Source organism: Barbus barbus, assembly GCF_936440315.1.
Source record: "Barbus barbus genome assembly, chromosome: 38".
NCBI lineage: Eukaryota > Metazoa > Chordata > Actinopteri > Cypriniformes > Cyprinidae > Barbus > Barbus barbus.
In genome coordinates this window covers 18,381,911-18,402,197 of record NC_136716.1, presented here as the reverse complement: position 1 = coordinate 18,402,197, position 20,287 = coordinate 18,381,911, and the positions used below count along the sequence as shown (strand labels likewise).

The following is a 20,287-nucleotide window of genomic DNA, read 5'->3' as shown; positions in this document are numbered from 1 at the left end:
CAAAGTACGTTTATTTATAGATTTAATACAAACTAAATTTTTAAAAAAATATGACGAATATGTTAACTATTCGCAAAAAGAGTTTATTTTGTCTTGGATTCGGTTGCAATTTGTCGAAAGTGCCGAGCGTAAATCTTAGTCGCTATTCTGTTGTTGTGGGAGTCATGGCGTCTTACAGTAAGCTGTCAGATCTTTTCCCCATTCAGAGCCAGCTAGACTATGCTTTAGAGGACGAGACGACTCCAGAAGAGAAGGAAAACCTCGTACATCAGTATTTGCACAAACTAGACGAAAAAGACGATTTAATTATACCGGATTTTGAAGAAGGTAAGAGTGTGAATGAATGTATACAGAATTGGTATCTCATGGGAGAGGCTTTGAAACTTAAGATCAACCATAGGTTGATTACAAATGGCTTATGTCTGTTATTTACTACTTTCAGATTGTATCTGCCTTGCCAATTTTTTTAAAGGCACCACCACAAAAAAATGCTGAATCATTTGCAGCAACATATTTTATATGCCCCAGGAGAATAATATATTTATTTGTTTTTCATAATAAAAATAGTTAAATGCTGAATTCCATTGTTATTTTGCAGGACTTGAATGGTTGAACACAGACGGCCCACTGTCACTCAGGAAGGAGCTGTCGGGCAAAGTGGTGGTGCTTGACTTCTTCACCTACTGCTGCATAAACTGCATGCACCTACTTCCTGATCTACACCAGTTGGAGCAAAGTTACACCATAGAAGGTATGAGTGATGCATGTTTAGATAGAGACTGTTTGCTGACCAGTAAAATTATAAAATTATACCATTTTATGTGTATATGGCATCTACCCTGATTTAGAGAATAATTATATCATTAGGTAATGACATTTATATCACTAGGTAAACAAAAGCATCTTACAGTATGTAGCCACGCTCCATAGGCAATCCAGATAAAAGTTTCTTGACTGTGTTGATTAGAACTTTACAAATATCCTATAGTAAATCATTCCCAGAGTTCACTGGGGCGGAAGTGAGAGCCTTTTGAGCTTGATAACTTCTTCTGGTCCAGCAACACATTCTCATTATCTCTTAACTGTATCGGATAGGAGACTTTAAATATCCACAGAGACCATGTTGAGGGCAGAGAGTTTCACAAAGATACACCATTATACTGGTCTGTGGCTTATTATAGCGACTCTGCATCCAGTTTTATCAGCTCCAGCTCTCAGTAGCCCATCGGTGGCCACTTCTGTGGGATCATCCGGGGCAACTGGCCAGGCAGCCGTCAGCCTACTCGCTGGCATATCTCGCACATACCTCATCTCTGGCACTTCTTTTGGTACATTCTGTTACCACTGTTCTGTTACAGAAGCAGAACATGCCTCCCCACCCCTCTTCCCACTGTCTCGTTAATTATTAGGGTTTACTGTTGATTATATCACAGAAGAGGCCTTTTATTATTACACAGAAACTGCTTTTACTCCTGCCATTCAAGTCACATGCTCTTTTGGTTCTGGGAGGTTATCATAGAAAAACGTTTGCTTTAAAAAAATAAAATAAAATAAAAAACAACCTCTGTTCAGATTTGTTCTTGTCCAGCCAGTATTTTCAGTGGCACCACCACAAAAATGCAGATTTATTTTCTCCATTTATTTTATTTTATTTTTTGTGTGTCAAGAGGACATATTTATATTTTCCATTAAATTTAAAGTTTCATTTGCAATTTTTTTTTAGCTGGAAATTGTATAGTAAGTATATACAGTTTACATTTGTTGTAAACATTGTTGACTTGTTTGATGCTTCTAGTACTATATCACTACTTTTCACTAGCAAATATATATATATATATATATATATATATAAATTATTATAAAGTAATTATTATTTTTATAAAAATTGTACAGACAACACCGCTCTAGTTTGATGGGGCAAGCGACAGTCTGAACTGAGCTCACTCATATTGAAACTGAAATCCTTGTTGCCGAGACCTGCATTGGTTTACACTCATACTTCACTCTCATACTTCTCATTATAAGTAGAAGTGCTGGTTCTACCATGCGTTTACTCCCCTGAGGGGAAATCAGCTGGGGAGACACGAGGAAAAGTACAGAAAAACCATATTTTGATTGTCAGTTGTATTTCAAATGCGTTTATAGGCAGAGGGAAATCAGGCTAAAAGCATACTGAAATGGGACACTGGTCCCCCGTGCGTGTGCTTCCCGTCTCTGCTGCTGAGCCTATGAATTTTAATCTTCTGATGGATGGCTGAAACCGGAATTTAAAAACCACCGTCCGTCTGCTTCAATCATCAGTGGCTGCGTCGCTTACCCCAGGGACACAGAATGGAGGAATGTCACTTCCAGTGACGAGGCGAAGTTTCACTGACATTTTTGTTAAATTAGACATAGTCAAGCGGAGTGAACGCAGACTGTAGTGCAGTGCAGGAGACTGGAACAAACAGAGAAATACAGCGCATTGGTTATAATGGGATGCCTGGGGGCTGCATGAGCTCTCAATCAGGCCCCCTGTGTTTTCCTTGATTGGTTTTGACATTCTGCATGCAGTAGCCCATGTTAGGATGTGTACCTCTGGGATTCTCATATTCTTAGTTCTTTAACGCCTTTATTTTCTATTAGTTTAGATAATGTTCTGTATATTGTAAGCATATGCTGCAGTTGTCATCGGTTGCTTTTAAATGATGGAGAGATTTGTCAGGTGGATTCTCTTGGGCTGTCAAATGTTTGTATTGTTCATCAGCTGGAAAAAAATTCTGAAAGTGAATCCAGCCAGATTGTTCCTCTTCGTTGTGGGCTACCCTATTCTTATAGAATTAGAATTAATTTTTGTGACCTTGATAAGCAATGAGTGACAGGACATTGTCAGTCACTTAGTTTTCCATTTGAAGGGTTGTGTTGCCCTACCCACTGTAAATCCCATTGGTCTAAAAATCCACTCCACATAATATATTAAAATATTAAACATGTCATAGATTGATACGGCTAATTTTATGCCGTATTGTTCATCATTACCACCTCCATTGTGCACAGACAAATTACTTGTCAATGGAAATATATCCGGTTCCATCTATTAGGACACAATGTTGAACAGCAGATTTTTGCTACTTTACCTTTTAAGGCTTCTATATATATGACCTGTGTTATGACTGGCTAACCTCTTTGCATGTCTACTCGGTAGCAAAACCCCTCCTAAACGGTTTTGTCAATTTTAGTATAATGGTTTCTGTTTAGAATCCGTTGAATGTTGGAGTTTCACAATGTGATTGTTACAGTATGTCTAGTGCATTGAAGTCTTTTATAGCAAGTAAAATGCTGTTTTTCATGTCATATTTTTGTTCCTGATAGACTTTGTTCTTTTATTGAACGTTTTTAAAAAGGAAGGAACTGTGACTCATGAAGAGTGAGGTTTAGTACTGTTGAAAACAGGCGCTGACACACGGACAAAAGATGGTTCTTTGGGATTTTCAGTATTCAAGGACTTGGATAAAATGTTTCAGAAGCATACACCAACGCAACATGCTTCCACGCATTGTTAGTGAAGATAAGAATGAACAGCTTTGTGTAACCTGAAAAGATTTTCTTTGAACGAACCAAAAAAAGTGTCCACGAAAACCTTAATTAGGCAAAAAATTAATTTAAATAATTAAATTAAAGCCACTTTCCTTTTATCATTCCCTTTTGATTTATGTTCAGACCTTGATGGATTAAACAATTATTATTTAAAAAACGTTCTTTATAAAGGACCTTTTAGAATAACTTTGAAACCTAAATGTACCTCAGGGCATTTTAATAAAAGTTCTACTCAGGCCAGCAGGTTTTGATAGGTAAAAACTTTTTCTTTTTCATCCCCATTACGGATGGTGATCAAAGAGAGTATCAAGTGCTAGCTGATAAAGTAGTCCTTTTATTTGTTTTTATTTTAATTTCATCATTTGAGCTATAATTGGTCTTTCCGGTAATCTTAAATTTAAAACAGGATAAGATTATTTTAAGATTGTCAAAGCCAGGTGGTAGTGTATGTGCAACAAACAATTCCGATCCCATACCTCCTCTTCAGTGTCAAACCCTCTATATATCTAGCATTTCTCTTCTTTTTTTTCATCTTTGCAGATGGTCTGGTTGTCATAGGTGTGCACTCGGCTAAATTCCCCAATGAGAAAGTCCTAGAGAACGTACGCAGTGCAGTGTTGAGATATGACATCGCCCATCCCGTAGTGAACGACAGCGATGCCCGTCTGTGGCAGGAGCTGGAGGTGTCCTGCTGGCCCACGCTAGTGGTGCTGGGACCCAGGGGAAATCTGCTTTTCTCCCTGGTGGGTGAAGGCCATCGAGAACAGCTCTTCCTTTTCACTGCTGCCGCCCTCAAGCACTACAGAGAACAAGGGCTGCTCAAGGACCATGATGTGGGAATCAAACTGTATAGAGACTCCCTGCCCCCCTCCATCCTCTCTTTCCCTGGGAAAATAGCCATGGACCCCGGCAGCAAGAGGTTGGCTATTGCCGACACAGGACACCACAGGGTACTGGTGGTCTCCAATACTGGGCATTTGCTGCACTCAATAGGGGGTAAGACCTGCTAATACACACTTTTTAAGTAGAGTTATCAAATTCAGGGGACACTGCATTTTACTATTGTTTTGTTTTTATAAAAAATTTTCTTAATATAATTTGACATATGTTGAGATCGGATTTTCAATTAATTATTATTAAAATGTATGCACATATTGTCATTCAAAGGTTTTGGTTTAGTAAGGTTTGTTAACATTCATTATTAAAGGTGCAATAGGAGATCTCGGAAAATGCTAACTGTAGCCTGATAGCACTGAAAGCGAACATCCCACCCTCCCTGCAATTGCCATCCAAAGCCACGCCCCCTGAACGCACATACGCTTCAATACCAGAGACAACATTAAATTACTACAATAGGCTACATCAACGATTCCCAATTACAGTCCTCGCGCCCTCCTCGCTCTGCACATTTCATATGTATATCTTATCACGTCCGACGGTTGTTCTGTTTGACCGTAAGTCATAAGTGTCCTGCGAAGTGGACATCGCCAGATATTTTGCCATGATTCCAGTTCAAAGCGTATGTTCCATACAAAGGGCATTAAAGTGTGTGAGACATCAATTTAAATTGTATTTATTTACAGAGATATATTATGTTACACTTCACACTTCTCTAGTACGTTTCGTCTGTGTGAGAAGACCCTGTGCAGCGCAATCCGTGAGTGAATGTTCCAGAGGGTGAAATAAACTTCAGCGGATTTCCCCTGCTCAGGGAGTAGAGAGCAATGAACGTTCATGCACGTAGCTCTCTTCTAACGAGCTGGTTATCTGATTCAGGTGTGTTAACTAAGTGCGAGACATGCAAAATATGCAGAGTGCGGGGCGCGAGGACTGGAATTGGGAAATGCTGGGCTACATCATGTGTCATTCACCGGTGAGAGTTTGCCTGCCATTCTCGCTCTGTCTGCACAGCGTGCGTGAACGTGCTGATGATGTATCCTGTTTGCGCGACCAGAGTGCGCAGACTATGCAAATACATACGTTGACAGGCAGGTAGGAAAGCCAATTAAAACGCTCGGACTGAGCATTTTCATTGGTCGAACATTTCTTGGTCCTACACCTTCCACAGAATATATAAATACATTTAGACCACTTAACTTAATGATTGCTATCAGGATGTGAAGAGACTTTCAACCAGAATAAAAAATATTTCTGAAGACAATCACCTATGGCACCTTTAAGCAAAGATTTATTAATAAACAAAGATGCATTAAATTGATCAAAAGTGAAAAAATATTTTTTAATTGTTACAAAAATGTAAAAAAAAAAAAAAGTATCATGGTTCCCACAAAATATTAAACAGCACAACAGTTTTCAATATTTGCTAATAATAAGAAATGTTTCTTGAGCAATAAATCAGCACAATGATTTCTGAAGGATCATGTGACACTGAAGGCTGTTGAAGATTCAGCTTGGCCATCACAGGAATAAATTACATTTTAAAATATTTTAAAATCGAAAACTGTTATTTTAAATTGCAGTAATATTGCTGTTTTTGCTGTAATTTTCATCAAATAAATGCAGCCATGGTAAGCATACGAGACTTAAAATGATTTATATAGTATTGTTGTTGTTCTTTTAATGTATACATTTTATTTATTTTCAGTATAATTTAATTTTGAAAAATAGTAATTTTAATTAAGGTTACATTTATATAATTAATTATTAAACAAAACTGCAAGCATAAATACAGAAAAGGTTTTTTTTTTTTTTTTTTTTTTTTTTTTTAAACTTAATTCTGAAAGCAAAACTATGCAAGAGTGCATTTCTTTTGCTTTTTTGTGAATGTTTTGAGGCTATTTTAGACCAGTTTATCTTTGCCTTAATAGGTTCCTCAAGTGGGAGACGAGATGGAAATTTGTCTGAGGCACAGTTCAGCTCCCCACAAGGGGTGTTCATAAAGGGAGACACGGTCTACGTGGCTGACACTGAGAATCACCTTGTTAGAAAGGTAAATCAGCAGAATCAGGTCAAGCTTGTTCTCCTGCTGGCAACTCTAACCCAAATTTACTCTGATGCTTGAACACCTGCTTGTGTCTGTCCTCAATAGAATCTGATGGGGTTTTTTTTCTTTTCAAGATCAACCTTTCAGAAGGAAAAGTCTTGACCTTAGCTGGCATTGGCGTTCAAGGCACCGATAAAGAAGGCGGAACACCAGGACCACAACAGCCAATCAGCTCTCCCTGGGACGTTGCGCTTGGCAACGCAGGTACTTTTACTGGTCATCCTCCTCCAGTATACTCTGCTCCTTCCTTTAGAATTAGAGTCACTGTCTTTTTTTCTACCTTGCTCATAAAATTTAATGTCTTGTGAATCTGCGTTTCATTATTCTACCGGGAGCGTTTTATACATCTCTTTTTCTGCCTCTCACATCTTCTCTCTATCGGTCTTGTCGATCTTGGAATCTTTAATCAGGTTGTTCTCAGAAGTCTTCGCTTTGTAGATATCACACTTGCCTTTGATTTTTACAAGTGTGTACGGTGAGGGGTGCAAAAAGATCTTTGTTCTGCCAAAATGGCCTCTTTTTGTTTGGAAGCAGCCCTGGAGTAAATTGCACGGTCTGTCAGTTGCTAACCAGAGACAAAGAGCTGAATGTTGTGGTGTTGCCTGAGTTAAACCCACAACACCAAAGAAAAAGAAGGTGATATGATCAGAACACACTCATGTGGCTGTGGTTTCTGATAAATGGTGCCTCTAACAAACTGTTTTTGTCACAGATTGCCTCTTTTTGTTTCGCAGTAATATCTTTATACACAGTGGCCCTGGACAAGATGTCCCACAGGTCTAAGAAAATTTAATTTAACATGCTTCTAAAACATAATTAAAATTCCTGCTTTATATTTTAAGGCATTATTAAATCAGTCTGCATTATTCAGTCATATTGTTCCATTAAACAGCTGAAGAAATTGATGTGGCCAGCATTAGTCGAGAGAGAGGGACGTTTAAAGTGGTCTGGGTGTTGTGTGCATTAGGTCTGTTCCCTGAACAGTCGGTTGCTTTCTTGCAGGTTATCCTACTAAGAAAATAAGATATTGCCGTTTCCTGTTTCTTTATGCATCTGCTGTTGTCCCTGATGCCGTTTTACTTTACTTATTCCATTTAATTTCCCTTTCTTTCCTTCTTCCTTTGCTTTTATTTTTCCTCCTTACTTGTAGGGCTGTGCGATTTGGGGATAATATCTAATTGCAATTTTTTTTTTTTTTTTTTTTTTTTTTTTTTTTTTTTTTTTTGCGATTTTAAATTTGCAAAGTCAAGCTTCAGCGCAATATTGTCAATAATGTGCAGGACAGTATGAGTATCGTTACCCTGCTGAAAAAACAACAACAAAAAAAACCAATAGAAACCATCACAGAAATTCTTATAGTTTCCATAAAAACCATTACAAAATTCCTTTTTGTTTTGGCCATTATTCCAATAGGAATTACTGTTGTTCTGTTAGTTGCCATCTGCTAGATTATATCCCACCAATAGAATCCATCAAATACCAGTAGACACCATTATAGTTTACATTAAAACCAATACAATTCCCATTATATCCCTTAAATCTATTACATTTTCTATTGTGTTTTTTTTTGTGAGGGGGGGTTATACAGTTTTTTTTGTTTGTTTTGTTTTTTCTGCAGGGAAGGTTATAATGGTATTACTACTTTTACAGAATTACTTAATTTCACAGGAAAGATTTGTTTATTTTTTATAAATAAAGAACTGTATTTCTTTAGTCAATTATTAAAGTATTACATGTTACGCGCCGGGTTGATTTATAAATTTTTAAGTATTTGGGTTTTTAAGAACAAGTGGGAAATGTGCTGAATGTTTAATTTCATCCAAGTGAAATTGGCAAGTAGTTATTTACATTCGTATTAAACGCGGAGCCAGGCGCGAGTGGACACAGGTTGCGCGCGTGCGTCAGGCCTCGTCCATATTGCCAGATGTGCTCGTGAGAGACTTGCGGAGCAGAACCTGGCGCGAGACCGTGAATATAAAAGAGCATTACGAGACAGGATGCGTGTAAACGGCTCGGCTCGTCCGTGAGACGCAGAGCGGAGCGAGTATGAGAAGCATTCAGTGACATGGGCTGTGTGTGCGGTCTTCTATGGAAAGAACTGATGTGTCTATACAGAGATCTGTCACGCCACATCAAAGAGCGCAAAACAGAATTTGTTTAAATTTCCTGGTAAAAATGGACGGAATTTGAAAGATGAGACCTACTTTCCATATCGAAAGTAACGAAATACAGAGTATCGTGATTTATTGTTGGTTAAAAGGCTACAACGCTGTATTTGTTGTGTGTACACACGAACTGAAAGACATGTACCGAAGATTTGCTGTACGAATACATGTACCGTTAAATCCCTTATGTATGTGTGGATATATACACGCATACATAAGGGGTGTAATGGTACATGTATTCGTACGGAAATTTTTATAAATGTATATATGTGTGTAATTTGTTTTTAAGAAAACTAAATTCTCAAGTAGGAGGAGATGCTAGAAACAACATGGCTCTTAAAATACCTTTATCTGTATATGACAAATCAGTACCTACTGTTATATTTGCATTTTCCACTTCTTAATAATTCTTAATAATTCATAATATTTCCTTAACCATCTATCTGGTTTGTATGTCTTTTTTTTCCCCTTTTTTCACTCGTTTTCCACCTTGTGGAAATCCTGCAGTGTCTTTGTCATTCATCAGATTTCATCTACTTTGGCTTGTTTGCCTACCATCTGAGATCCCTTTGAAAACCTGCGTGAGGAGAGTTCTGCTTCTTTCCATCTCAATCTTTTCTCCCTCTCTTTTCCTCACTATTTCTTTCCCTCTGTCTCGCTGTTTCATGAATGCAAGTAGTTAGGCTCCAGCCCAGCAATAAAATTGTCTCTGATAAGCGCAGTACCATTAGTGGTCTATTGTTAGACACAAATACAGAGCACCTCATTTCTGATTCCTCAAAGAGAAATCGCAGCGCAATGCTCAAGTATTAGTGCCCCTTCACACGGTACTTCAGTTCACTAGTTCAGGTCACTCTGTGCTGGACACCATAGCGTACTTTTATGTTTTCAGTGCACAAGAGCATTTCTGTACGTTGTCATATGCCACATTCCACAAATAGAATACATCAATATGGTCACATTTTTCTTGTTTGTTTATTTCCACAAATGGTCAGTGAAAAGAGGCAAATCTAAACCAATGGAAACATTAGAAAGTCAAACTAAATTTTATAAAATACATTTTAGGAACAAAAAAAAATCACCATTATTTATTACATATAAAATATTATAAACCATATACAAAACTAAAATTAATACATAATGCATAATATTTAGATTAATTAATTAGTCCTGTAATCAACTTCAGGCTCCTCTACTACATTTTTAGGATGAAATGGTGAGGTAAAAAAACATTTATTTATTTATTTTCCCCACAGACCAATGGTTAATAATAGTTAATAGTCTATATAGTATAATATAGAATTATTGCGCTTTTTTGTTGTAACGGGGCGCATTTGTGGGGCAGACAGTTAAAGGGATAGTTCACCCAAAAATGAAAATTTATTTAAATTACTCACCCTCATGTCATTCCAAACCTTTAAGACCTCAATTCATCTTTGGAACACAAATTAAGATATTTTTGATGAAATCTGAAAGCTCTCTGACATACTTACCTAGCACGATCAAGGCACAGAAACGTAGTAAGGACATCGTTAAAATGGTCCATGTGATATCAGTGGTTCAACCGTAATTTGAAGAATCTACGAGAATACTTTTTTTACAAAACAAAAATAACTTTATTCAACAGTTCTTCTCCACATTACCCTGGTGCCATTTTGGAGAGTATCATAACGCATGCACGTGCTTTTTCCTGCACATAAACAACGTATGCACAGAACATGCATGCGCTGCACCTTGTTTACATTCAGAGGAAAGCGCATGCATGCATCGTGATACTCTTCAAAATGGTGCCAGGGTGACGCAGAGGAGAAGAATTGTGGAAAATTTTATTTTATTTTTATTTTATTTTTTTTCACAAAAAATATTCTTGTGGCTTCATAAAATTACGGCTGTGCATTAATCTTGGTAGGACCCTATGTTCGCGGATACATTTACATTCAAATTTATATTGTTCCGGGAAAAGTTGGGAACACAGAATTCTGAATACAGTGGAAATCAAACTGATGGTTTTTAAAAAAATGGTTTGATAACAGACTTTCACTGAATTTAAATAAAACAAAGTTTATAGTTGGAATGACCATGCATGCATTGGTGAGATCTAGTAAAGTGATCGTTATGTAGCCCGAAAGGATAAAATGTGATATGAAGGTTATGCGAATTTACTCATTTAATGTGTACTTGACTAAGCATTAGTTCTTATTTTTAGCAAGATAATCAACATCAATATGTTGTTAACATGTAAGCTGTTTACTATTTGATAGCTTGTGTTTGTTTATGCAGGTGGTGATATATTGTGGATAGCCATGGCAGGAACGCATCAGATCTGGGCTCTCTTCCTGGAGGACGGGAAGCTTCCCAAAGGGAGGTGAGCTCTTCTCCCTGTGTTCTCCTCATGTTAGTTCTGTACAGTTAAGTCAGCGTTCAAATAAAGAGGCCACGGGACTGCCCAAGTGATGTAATTTTCTGGGCAGCCACACAGTTCACTGTTGGCGGAAATCGTTCTGATCGTCCTGATACAAAATGAACTCTTAACTTGGTGTGTTGTTCGCAAATGTAACATTTCTCTTGACGTTTTTAGAGCCATAGCAAGCACTGATAACAGATTTAATATCTCAGATAAAGAACATGCGGGGGAAAAAATACTTTATTAAATATAATAATCTCAAGACTTTCTGGCACCATGTGCCAGAGACTTCTTTTTCTTTCTTTTTTTGCTCTTACATGCTATTAGATCCTAATTGCAGTTATTTTGTCACAATTCCGGCTTTTGTTTTAGAGTCAGCCAAATTAAGAGCAGTAACTGTTCCATATAATCATTCTAATCAGACTTAACCATCTTTATCTAATGCCTTTTCCAGCGACAGCAAAAAAGGAACATGTGTGCGCTTTGCGGGCAGTGGGAATGAGGAAAACAGAAATAACGCGTACCCTCATAAAGCAGGTCTGGCCCAGCCGTCAGGCCTGGCTCTTGCCCCGACTGATCCGTGGGAGTGTCTCTTTATTGCTGACAGTGAGAGCAGCACCATTCGTAGCCTTTCACTGAAGGATGGAGCAGTCAAACATGTGGTGGGGGGAGAGAGAGACCCTCTGGTAAGCCTTACCTGCCATGTTTACAGGTCTGAACAGTTTAACGCAGGGGTCACCAAACTTGGTCCTGGAGGGCTGGTGTCCTGCAGAGTTTAGCTGCAACCCTATAATCAAACACACCTGAATCAATCTTGCTAGGTCTTGCTAGGTATCCACCTTATTCCTAAACTCGGAAGTAAGCCCATGGGCGAGACTTCCGGTTCGTTAGCAGCTACAGTATAACGAGGAGAATAACGTACAGTAAACGGTAAAATTGTTTGCATTACAAACCAGTGTTCATAATTAAGATTATACACTAAAATAATATGGTAAGACACATCTATTTGCAGTATCAAGCAGCAAAGCTAGACCCATAAAATTTACACATGGCCACACCCATTTTTACGTGAAGAATAAGGTGGATATGTGAAACTTCCAGGCAGGTGTGGAGGCAAGTTGGAGCTAAACTCTGGAGGATACTGGCCCTCCAGGACCGAGTCTGGTAACCCCTGGTATAGCATGTTAAAGAACAGTGTTGCTCACCCTTTTTTGGTTTTATGCACCCCTATAATACTTTAATATAATAAAGTGGCTTTAATAATATTGATGCCAGATGATATCTAGTATAATAGATGTTTTTGTAGTATTGTTTAATATCACAGTATTATTAGTATTTTGAATTAGCTGGAGGGGGGGGTACATTTTTATATAGTTTTTATTTTAATTAGAGTTTTTTTTTATATATATATATATATATATATATATATATATATATATATATTTTTTTTTTTAATGCTTTTGGCAGTATTTTTAGACTAGAATTGTAGCTTTTGTAACTTTAGTGCTTTAACTTATTTTATATCAGTTAGCTGCCAAGGCAAAATTTCTTATTTTTATCTAATATTTAATTTTTAATATTTCGTTTTTTATTCTAATATTTTTTTAATTTGTTTTATTTACTGTATAATTTTCATTAATATTATTAAAGTCACTTTTAACCCCCAAAAAAACAATACTGTCGGTGAAAAGCTCACTGTGTAGCACAAGTTTATAAAAGTTGTAATTTTAAACAGGCTGTTTATAAGTAAATTAAAGCTTATAAACCTGTATAAAGATTCTTATTTATATACAAGATAAAAAAATTCTTTACACATTATTAGCCAGGTTAATGCAATGAATTATAAGCCAGTCAGATACCAAGAAAGAAGTTTAAAGGTGTTAAAATTCTCTTCTTGTGAGGACTCTACTCTTTGGTCAAGCAGACCTTTATTTCTTCTGATCAGTATCAGGTCATTTATCTTCCTACTGAGCACTTTGTCTTCCCTGCACATGCTTTATAAGGGAAGGAGTGTGTTGTTGCCCAGTTCTCGTAAAAAAAAACATCACATGGAGAGATTTTAATTTTTATGGGGTCATAAATTATCACCGTTGATTACATGCCACATTTGCATGCGGTGTAAAGTACTCTTTTGTTTGTACTCAAGTTTGTTTGGCACTACAAGATCCCAAAGCTTACTATAATACAAGGAGACATTTAATAAATGAAGTCGTGGAGCAATTTTTATCACTTAATGAACCTAGGCGATTTGAATGAGAAACTATTTTTCACCATTCCTTGGAGCAGTCGAGACATTTTTCAGATCTGCTAGACTTCCTTTGAGTAGACTGTTTTCTTCTGGCAGAGAATGAGAATGGATTGGGTTTCACCATATTTGGTCACTGGGATTAATGAGCTTTTTTCCTCTTCCCTTGTGATGTTCAGTGACTTATTTTGTACATTAGACCACCGCAGCGCTGTGATTGAATAAATATACCGAAAAGGCTCATTTGTACATTCTCAAATCTTTGCACCAAAGCGTAACGTTGTTCGCATGGGTAAGCGGTCAAGAGATCATGCATGGCCTTTAAAGATTGTTTTGTCTTTGCTTGAGCAGAACCTTTTTGCGTTTGGAGACGTTGATGGTAAAGGCATAGATGCAAAATTGCAGCATCCATTAGGAGTGTCCTGGGATGAGGGCAGCAGCCTCCTCTATGTAGCCGATTCTTACAATCACAAGGTCAGTCTTTCTGCACCAGACACAAGCAATGCATATGTGTGTGTATGTATATGTGTGTCTAGTTATATAGTTGCATAAAAAGAATTCAAAAGAATTGCTGATTTCTTTTCATTTATAGGTTACAGCCTTCAGGATTTATTAGAATCCAGGATTTATTTGCAAAAATTAATCAAATTGTGGCCCCGGTATATATTTTGACACTGAAGCAGCATTTAAAAAAAAAACAAAAAAAACGGATTAGATAAAATCAGAATAAGTGTAATTTTTTTTAAAGAAGGAAAGCTTAATACACTTTTTAAAGAGAACATTTGACCAAAAGTATTTTTGTGAGCATTAACCCTGTTTTATAATTATTTAATATTTCTCTTTTTCTGGGGGGGGTGTCTCACACACAAATTCTTACACTTATTTACTGAATTTTCTTCCACCTCAGGCCATTTTTTTCTTTTAACATGACAACAGATTTGGATAAATTTAGAATTACATCACTTGCTCACCAATGGATTATCTGCAGTAAATGGATGCCGTCAGAATGAGACAATCTATAATACTGCTTTCTCCAGTAGAAGTCTTGTCTCGTTTGAATCATGAGAGAAATATGCACAGATGAAGCACCAAAAATGCTTCTAAACAAATATGTTGATGGATTTTAAGGTGTGAGGACAACAGGTGATGGACTTTTTCACTGGAGGAAGCATTATTATGGAATATGGACTAAGGACATAAGCGATAAATATTACTTCACATAATGTTAACTGATGGACTGTAGTTGTGTGGATCACTTGTGGATTATTGTGATGTAATTAATCAGCTGTTTGAACTCTCATTCTGACGGCACCCATTCACTGCAGAGGATCTATTGATGAGGAAGTGATATACTGTAATGCTACATTTCTCAAAATCTGTTCCGATGAATGAACAAGCTCTACATCTTGGATGGCCTGAGGGGGAATACATTTTCATTTTTGGGTCAACTATTCATTCAACCACAAAAAGTGGTGCAAGTTTTTGAATTGGCAAGCACCATCAATGGTCAATGACTCCATGGTCATGAAAGAGCTTCTTTTCTGTTGCAGATCAAAGTGGTGCATCCAAAGACCAAGCAGTGCAGAGTGCTTGCAGGCACAGGGAAGGCTGGGAACGGACTTGGCCCAAGCTTTCTGGAGTCCAGCTTCAACGAACCTGGAGGCCTGTGTGTGGGTGAAGGAGGAAAGCTGTTGTATGTGGCGGACACCAACAACCATTGCATCAAAGTCCTGGACCTGGAAACCAAAACGGTCTCTTTGGTGAGTCCCCACATGGAGATTGTCATTTGTCAGTTGTCATTCTTAACAATTGGCTTATAGTTTTCTCTCTTTTTGCTCCAGTTTCCCATTGTAGTTCAGCAAGAGGTTGATTCTGTCCTCACAACCACCACTAGCAGCACACCTGCGTTCAGAAAGCTTCCCAAATCAGCCCCAGTCCTTACAATGCCATCAATCACAGTTTCTTCAGGGCAGTCAGTCACACTCTTGCTGAAATTGGCACTACCGACTGGGACCAAGCTGACCGAAGAAGCCCCTAGTTTCTGGAGCTTATCTGCAGAAGGTACGAAATCAAATGTATCCAATAAGAGCATCTTCACTAGCTCTCAGTGCCAATTATGTAAAACGTGTTTATTTACATGCGGTTTTTCACACCTTGTACACTGTTCCTCTGGGGCTCCTCCGTGGCGTGAACTATAGTTTTCTGTTTGCTGGATTGCTGTGTTCACAAATTTTCAGCAGGCTTCAGGGACCAGCTGGCCATACTGGGAGATGATCCAAAGATAAATAAACAATTCCTCTATGCATCCCAACACACGGTCAACCCTTCATTCTATCTTACCCTTCCTATCTCGCTCTCTTTTTTTAGCATAATTTCTGCCTCACCCTCCATCCGTCTGCTGCAACATTTGTCTTTCCTGTTGTCTTTTCTCTCAGTTCTTCTGCACAAAAACGTCAATCCCACCCGAAAGCACGTCTTCCATGATTGATAATCAGCCCAATCACCAGAGACGACTTCTGCTCATCACGCTGATTGTTTGTCTATGCTCCGCACCAGAACATTTTACCATCCAATAAACAAGCACCTAATTAGTTTACGAGATTGGTCATAGTTGAAGTGATAAAAAGTCCCAGGGGCTACTCTGCATAATTAGAACAAAGACACCCATTAGGACCAGAAAAGCCTGACCGGCTGTGGGCTTTAAATTCTCAGAAACGGCAAATACTAGTTCTGTCTAACTTTGATTGATTGACTGTAATTGTGCACCAAATTACCGTGAGTGCTTGTTTGTGGGTGGATTCGCGTGTGTAGTAGTTACTAATGTAAATGTTTTGTGTGTTATATGTAAATACAAGTGAGGTTGAATTCCTGTATTTTGACCCCCTGGAAAATTATCATTATGTAAATGTTTATATCAGCAAGCAGGGTCAGAAATCAATGGAGACTTGGGGAAAGTGCCATCAAAAGTGACAAAAAAAAAATGTGACTTCAGTTTTTATGATTTTTATATTCACTACCTTTCAAAAGTTTGTGCTCAGTAAGTTTTTTTTTTTGTTGTTTGTTTTTTTTTTGCTTGTTTTAGAAAACTTGTTCAGCAAGAATGCATTAAATTGATCAAAACATATTTTTGTTACAAAATATTTCTATTTCAGATAAATGTCTTACAGTTTCCACAAAAATATTAAGCAGCAAAACATTTCAAACACTGATAATATGACATGCTACTTGATCACCAAATCATCATATTAGAATGAATTCTGAAGGATCGTGCTGAATGTCTTCTGAATTAATTATATATTCTAAAATATAGTAAAATAGAAAACTCTTATTTTAAATTCTTGTAATATTGCTGTATTATTATTGTAATAATTATAAAATATACTGTATTTGATTTTATATTATTAAAAAATTTAGGCTTATTTATGTAGTTGCATAAACAGATTTTATTTAACGAGAACGGCCTTTAGGTATTTAGAATTTATTTGCATATTTATTAAACTGTAATGCAATTGCCCTAGTACGTATTTGCACACTTAATCAACATTTAATTAATGTTATATGATTAGATAACAAAATATAACATTTGATACAGAATTATTTTTAGCTTTCAAAAGATAAATCAACAGATATAATGTGAAAAATTTGTAAACATGCCGTCATAATTTTTTTCTAACAGTTTATGGTTTGTGCTCTGTGCTTATGTTTTTTGGGGGGTTTTTTTCACCTAGGTTAGCCCTGTAGGTCTTTGCTCACGTCCTCTCTGGTTCGGTCTCACTGGGGATCATTTGATTGGACACTGTCCTAATTCTATCTGGCGCGTGTCTTAGTAGCCTGCCCTTGATTCAAGGCCAGTGACACACCTGGTACACACTGCATTGCAGAACTATTAACAAAAGGCGTTTCCTTTCACCACTAACGCACATGATTCCCTACTGAAATTGTGTTTGTATGCATACTGAAAGTCCCCATCAACTGCCAGAGAAATATTTCATTGCGTTGGCGGATGTATATGTGTTGTTTTACACCCAAACACATAGTGCTTCAGAAACCAGTGCCTTCCAAACAAACATCAGCCAGAAATATAAAACGTTACAGAAATCGTCCATCGACTGCACACTAAGCCGTGGTGTTTTTCTCGGCAGGTAATGAGTGGTTACTGGAAGGGCGAGCTGTGACTGGGAGCATCTGTGATCTCTCTGAACCTATCTCGATCGTCTCATCCATCCCAGTGGCCTCTGTGTCCCCAGACCCCACACTGACGCTTGACGCCTGGGTCTACTGCTGCCTTTCTGAGGGTGGGGCTTGTATGATGAAGGCAGTGTCCTTTAAACAGCCTCTTCTGATTGGTTCCACATCCCAGGAAGGTTCTGTTGCTGTGACGCTTGAGCATGCCTTTTAAAATAAGTGTCCACCCAAAGGATCTTGGAGCACATTTAAAGGGATACTTTACCAAAAATTAAAATTCTATCATCGTTTACTCATCCTAATGTCATTCCAAAACTGTCTGAATTTCTTCAGTGGAACACAAAAGATGATGTTTTGAAGAATGTTGACAGTTTTGGTTCATATTGACTTGCATTTTAAGGACAAAAATGACGAAGGAAGTCAGTGGGAATCAAAACTGTTTGGTTACCAACATTATGGAGAATATTTTTCTTTATGTTCCTCAGAAGAAATAAAGTCATAGAGGTTTGAGGGTGAGTAAATGATGACAGAAGTTTCATTTTTGGGTAATCCAAAAATGATAATTTGCATTTACTCACCCTCATGTCGTTCCAAACCTGTACGACTTTCTTCTGTGAAACACAAAAAATGTAGAACAACTTTAGTGGGATTCATTGAGGTCGTTTTGTATAGAAGCCTGTTTCTGCCATGGTATAAAAAATAATGGTAATTGCAACTCTGAAAATTAAAAAAAAAAAAAATTCTTACAATTCTGAGAAAAAAGAATTCTGAAAACATCAGAATTGTGAGAGAGAAACTCAGAATTCTGATTTTATTCTTATTCTGTGTTTACATCTCCCAATTTTTAGTTTACATGTTGCCATTTTTTTTCTGCGCCATGGAATAAAAAAGGTAATTGCAACTTCTTAAAACCTTTTTTATTTAAATTTTTCACACAATTGTGAGTTTATATCTCCCAAATTGTGGTTTTCTTGCAAATCTGAGGGGGAAAAACCCAGAATTGTGAGAAGTTCAAATTGTGAGATATTACTTTAGTTGCGACAGGAAAAAAGTCAAAATTGTGAGTTCACAATTACTTTTTTTTTTTTTAAATATATATATATATATACTGTGTGTGTATATATATATATATATATATATATATATATATATATATATATATATATATATATATATCTCTATATCTCCTGCGGTGGAAACAAGCTTTCATAATTTTGGACTCCATTGACTTTCATTTATATGGACAAAAATATGTTTCCTCCTTTTGTGTTCCATAGAAGAAAAGCAGTACGATATGAGGGTGAGTAATTGATGTTTTAGATGAATACCCTATTAACATTGAAATCACATCCTGTGGTTAACACATACTGTAGTAATCAGACACTTCACATGCTCGTCATCAGGCTAATCAGACAGATTGCAAGTACTAATTGTAGAGACGGGATCTGACTGTTAAATCTTGACAAATATTGAACAAAGTGCCTCATTCTCATCAGCAATATTTTTGGTGGTTCTGCTAGGGGTGTTTCACATGATTAAGCTTGTGTAATGCCTTTGTCAAATAGCCTGATATCATTATCGGCCATCTTCATTCAGTCCCTCACATGCTCTCACACAATAATATTTGAAATAATGCAGTGTAGTGTAAAAATGTAGCCAGTGTCAGCTGCTCCGACAGCCCTTCATGGTTGGGTTGGTTGATATTATTTCACTCACTGCACTTTTTTTTTCTTAACCATAAAATACCGTAAGCCAGTCTTGTAAATGAGCAGTCAGACTTAATGCTATTTAATTGGCATTATTTATTATTGTTTACCAGGCTTAAGTGCCTTTTCAATGAGCAATACACTTTATATGAATGAGTTATGTGTTGGAAATCAAGTGGTGACGTTAATTTCAGTGTTCAGTCTTTTGTGGAATGGAATCATGGGCCATTTACATCTACATAGTCATGTTTTCTGAAACGATAGCGCCTCAGTGCTGTTACAATGTATTCCTGGTACATCATAGATCATGTGCTTGCAGATAATGCACTTGCAGAGTGTGAATCAGACCAGGTGATTCTTCTAGACATTGTAGAAATGGCCTCAAATTGTTCTGTTGCTGTTTTTGCTTGCTTTTCCTGTGGCAGTTCTAGCCAATAAACTATTTAATAAAAATAAATTATCTCTCACTCTTTTGAGGGCAGCTCTTTTATACAGCCTCCAAATTCTGCACTTTAACAGATTAATTGGATGCAGTGGTCTAATAAAGTTTATTTGCACAGCATTTGTGTGTTCAGCGTTTTCATATCCTCTTCACTACACACAAGGACCAATGCATTCATTGTAAATGACAAAAGACAATCTGTTCCAGCAGAGATGCTTCATGGTGAGAAAGATTCCAGTGGACTTTTTTTTTTTTTTCAGGGATACTTTAGAAAAGGTTTGATTAGGTATCATGAACATTTACTGATCTAGGTTCGTTTATAAATATACCATTGGTCATTGTTAATTCATGTTTGTTGATAATACATTTATTCAATGTAATTCATACAACTTTGAATTTGAAATACTGAAAATGTATAAATGATTAATCAATAGTGTAAAGGTATTGTATATTGTTGATTCAAAGGTTTTGGTCAGTAAGAATGATTTAGTCAAAGTCTCTCTCTCATGCTCACCAAGGCTGCATTGATTTGACCACAAATACAGTAAAAACAGTACTAT

The 20,287-nt window shown here is 37.0% G+C and overlaps 1 protein-coding gene across 1 annotated transcript; it reads left to right on the top strand.

Moving 5' to 3' along the window:
* The first annotated feature begins 142 nt into the window (after positions 1–142).
* LOC306858024 (NHL repeat-containing protein 2-like) lies at positions 143–18,299 on the top strand. The gene is made up of 11 exons (XM_079398372.1): positions 143–327; positions 599–751; positions 4,117–4,572; positions 6,405–6,526; positions 6,655–6,784; positions 11,026–11,110; positions 11,604–11,835; positions 13,746–13,868; positions 14,945–15,154; positions 15,236–15,455; positions 17,537–18,299. The coding sequence occupies exons 1-11, from the start codon at positions 165–167 to the stop codon at positions 17,791–17,793; spliced, it is 2,151 nt and encodes a 716-aa protein (XP_079254498.1). The 5' UTR covers positions 143–164; the 3' UTR covers positions 17,794–18,299.
* Positions 18,300–20,287: the final 1,988 nt, after the last annotated feature.

What these genes read in the sequence shown, in the direction of transcription:
- LOC306858024 (XM_079398372.1), top strand. Translation starts at nt 165, where the DNA reads ATGGCGTCTTACAGTAAGCTGTCAGATCTTTTCCCCATTCAGAGCCAG. An exon ending in GGGGAGAGAGAGACCCTCTG is followed by an intron (nt 11,836 to 13,745) that starts GTAAGCCTTACC and finishes TTGCTTGAGCAG; the next exon opens with AACCTTTTTGCGTTTGGAGA. An exon ending in CCGATTCTTACAATCACAAG is followed by an intron (nt 13,869 to 14,944) that starts GTCAGTCTTTCT and finishes TTTCTGTTGCAG; the next exon opens with ATCAAAGTGGTGCATCCAAA.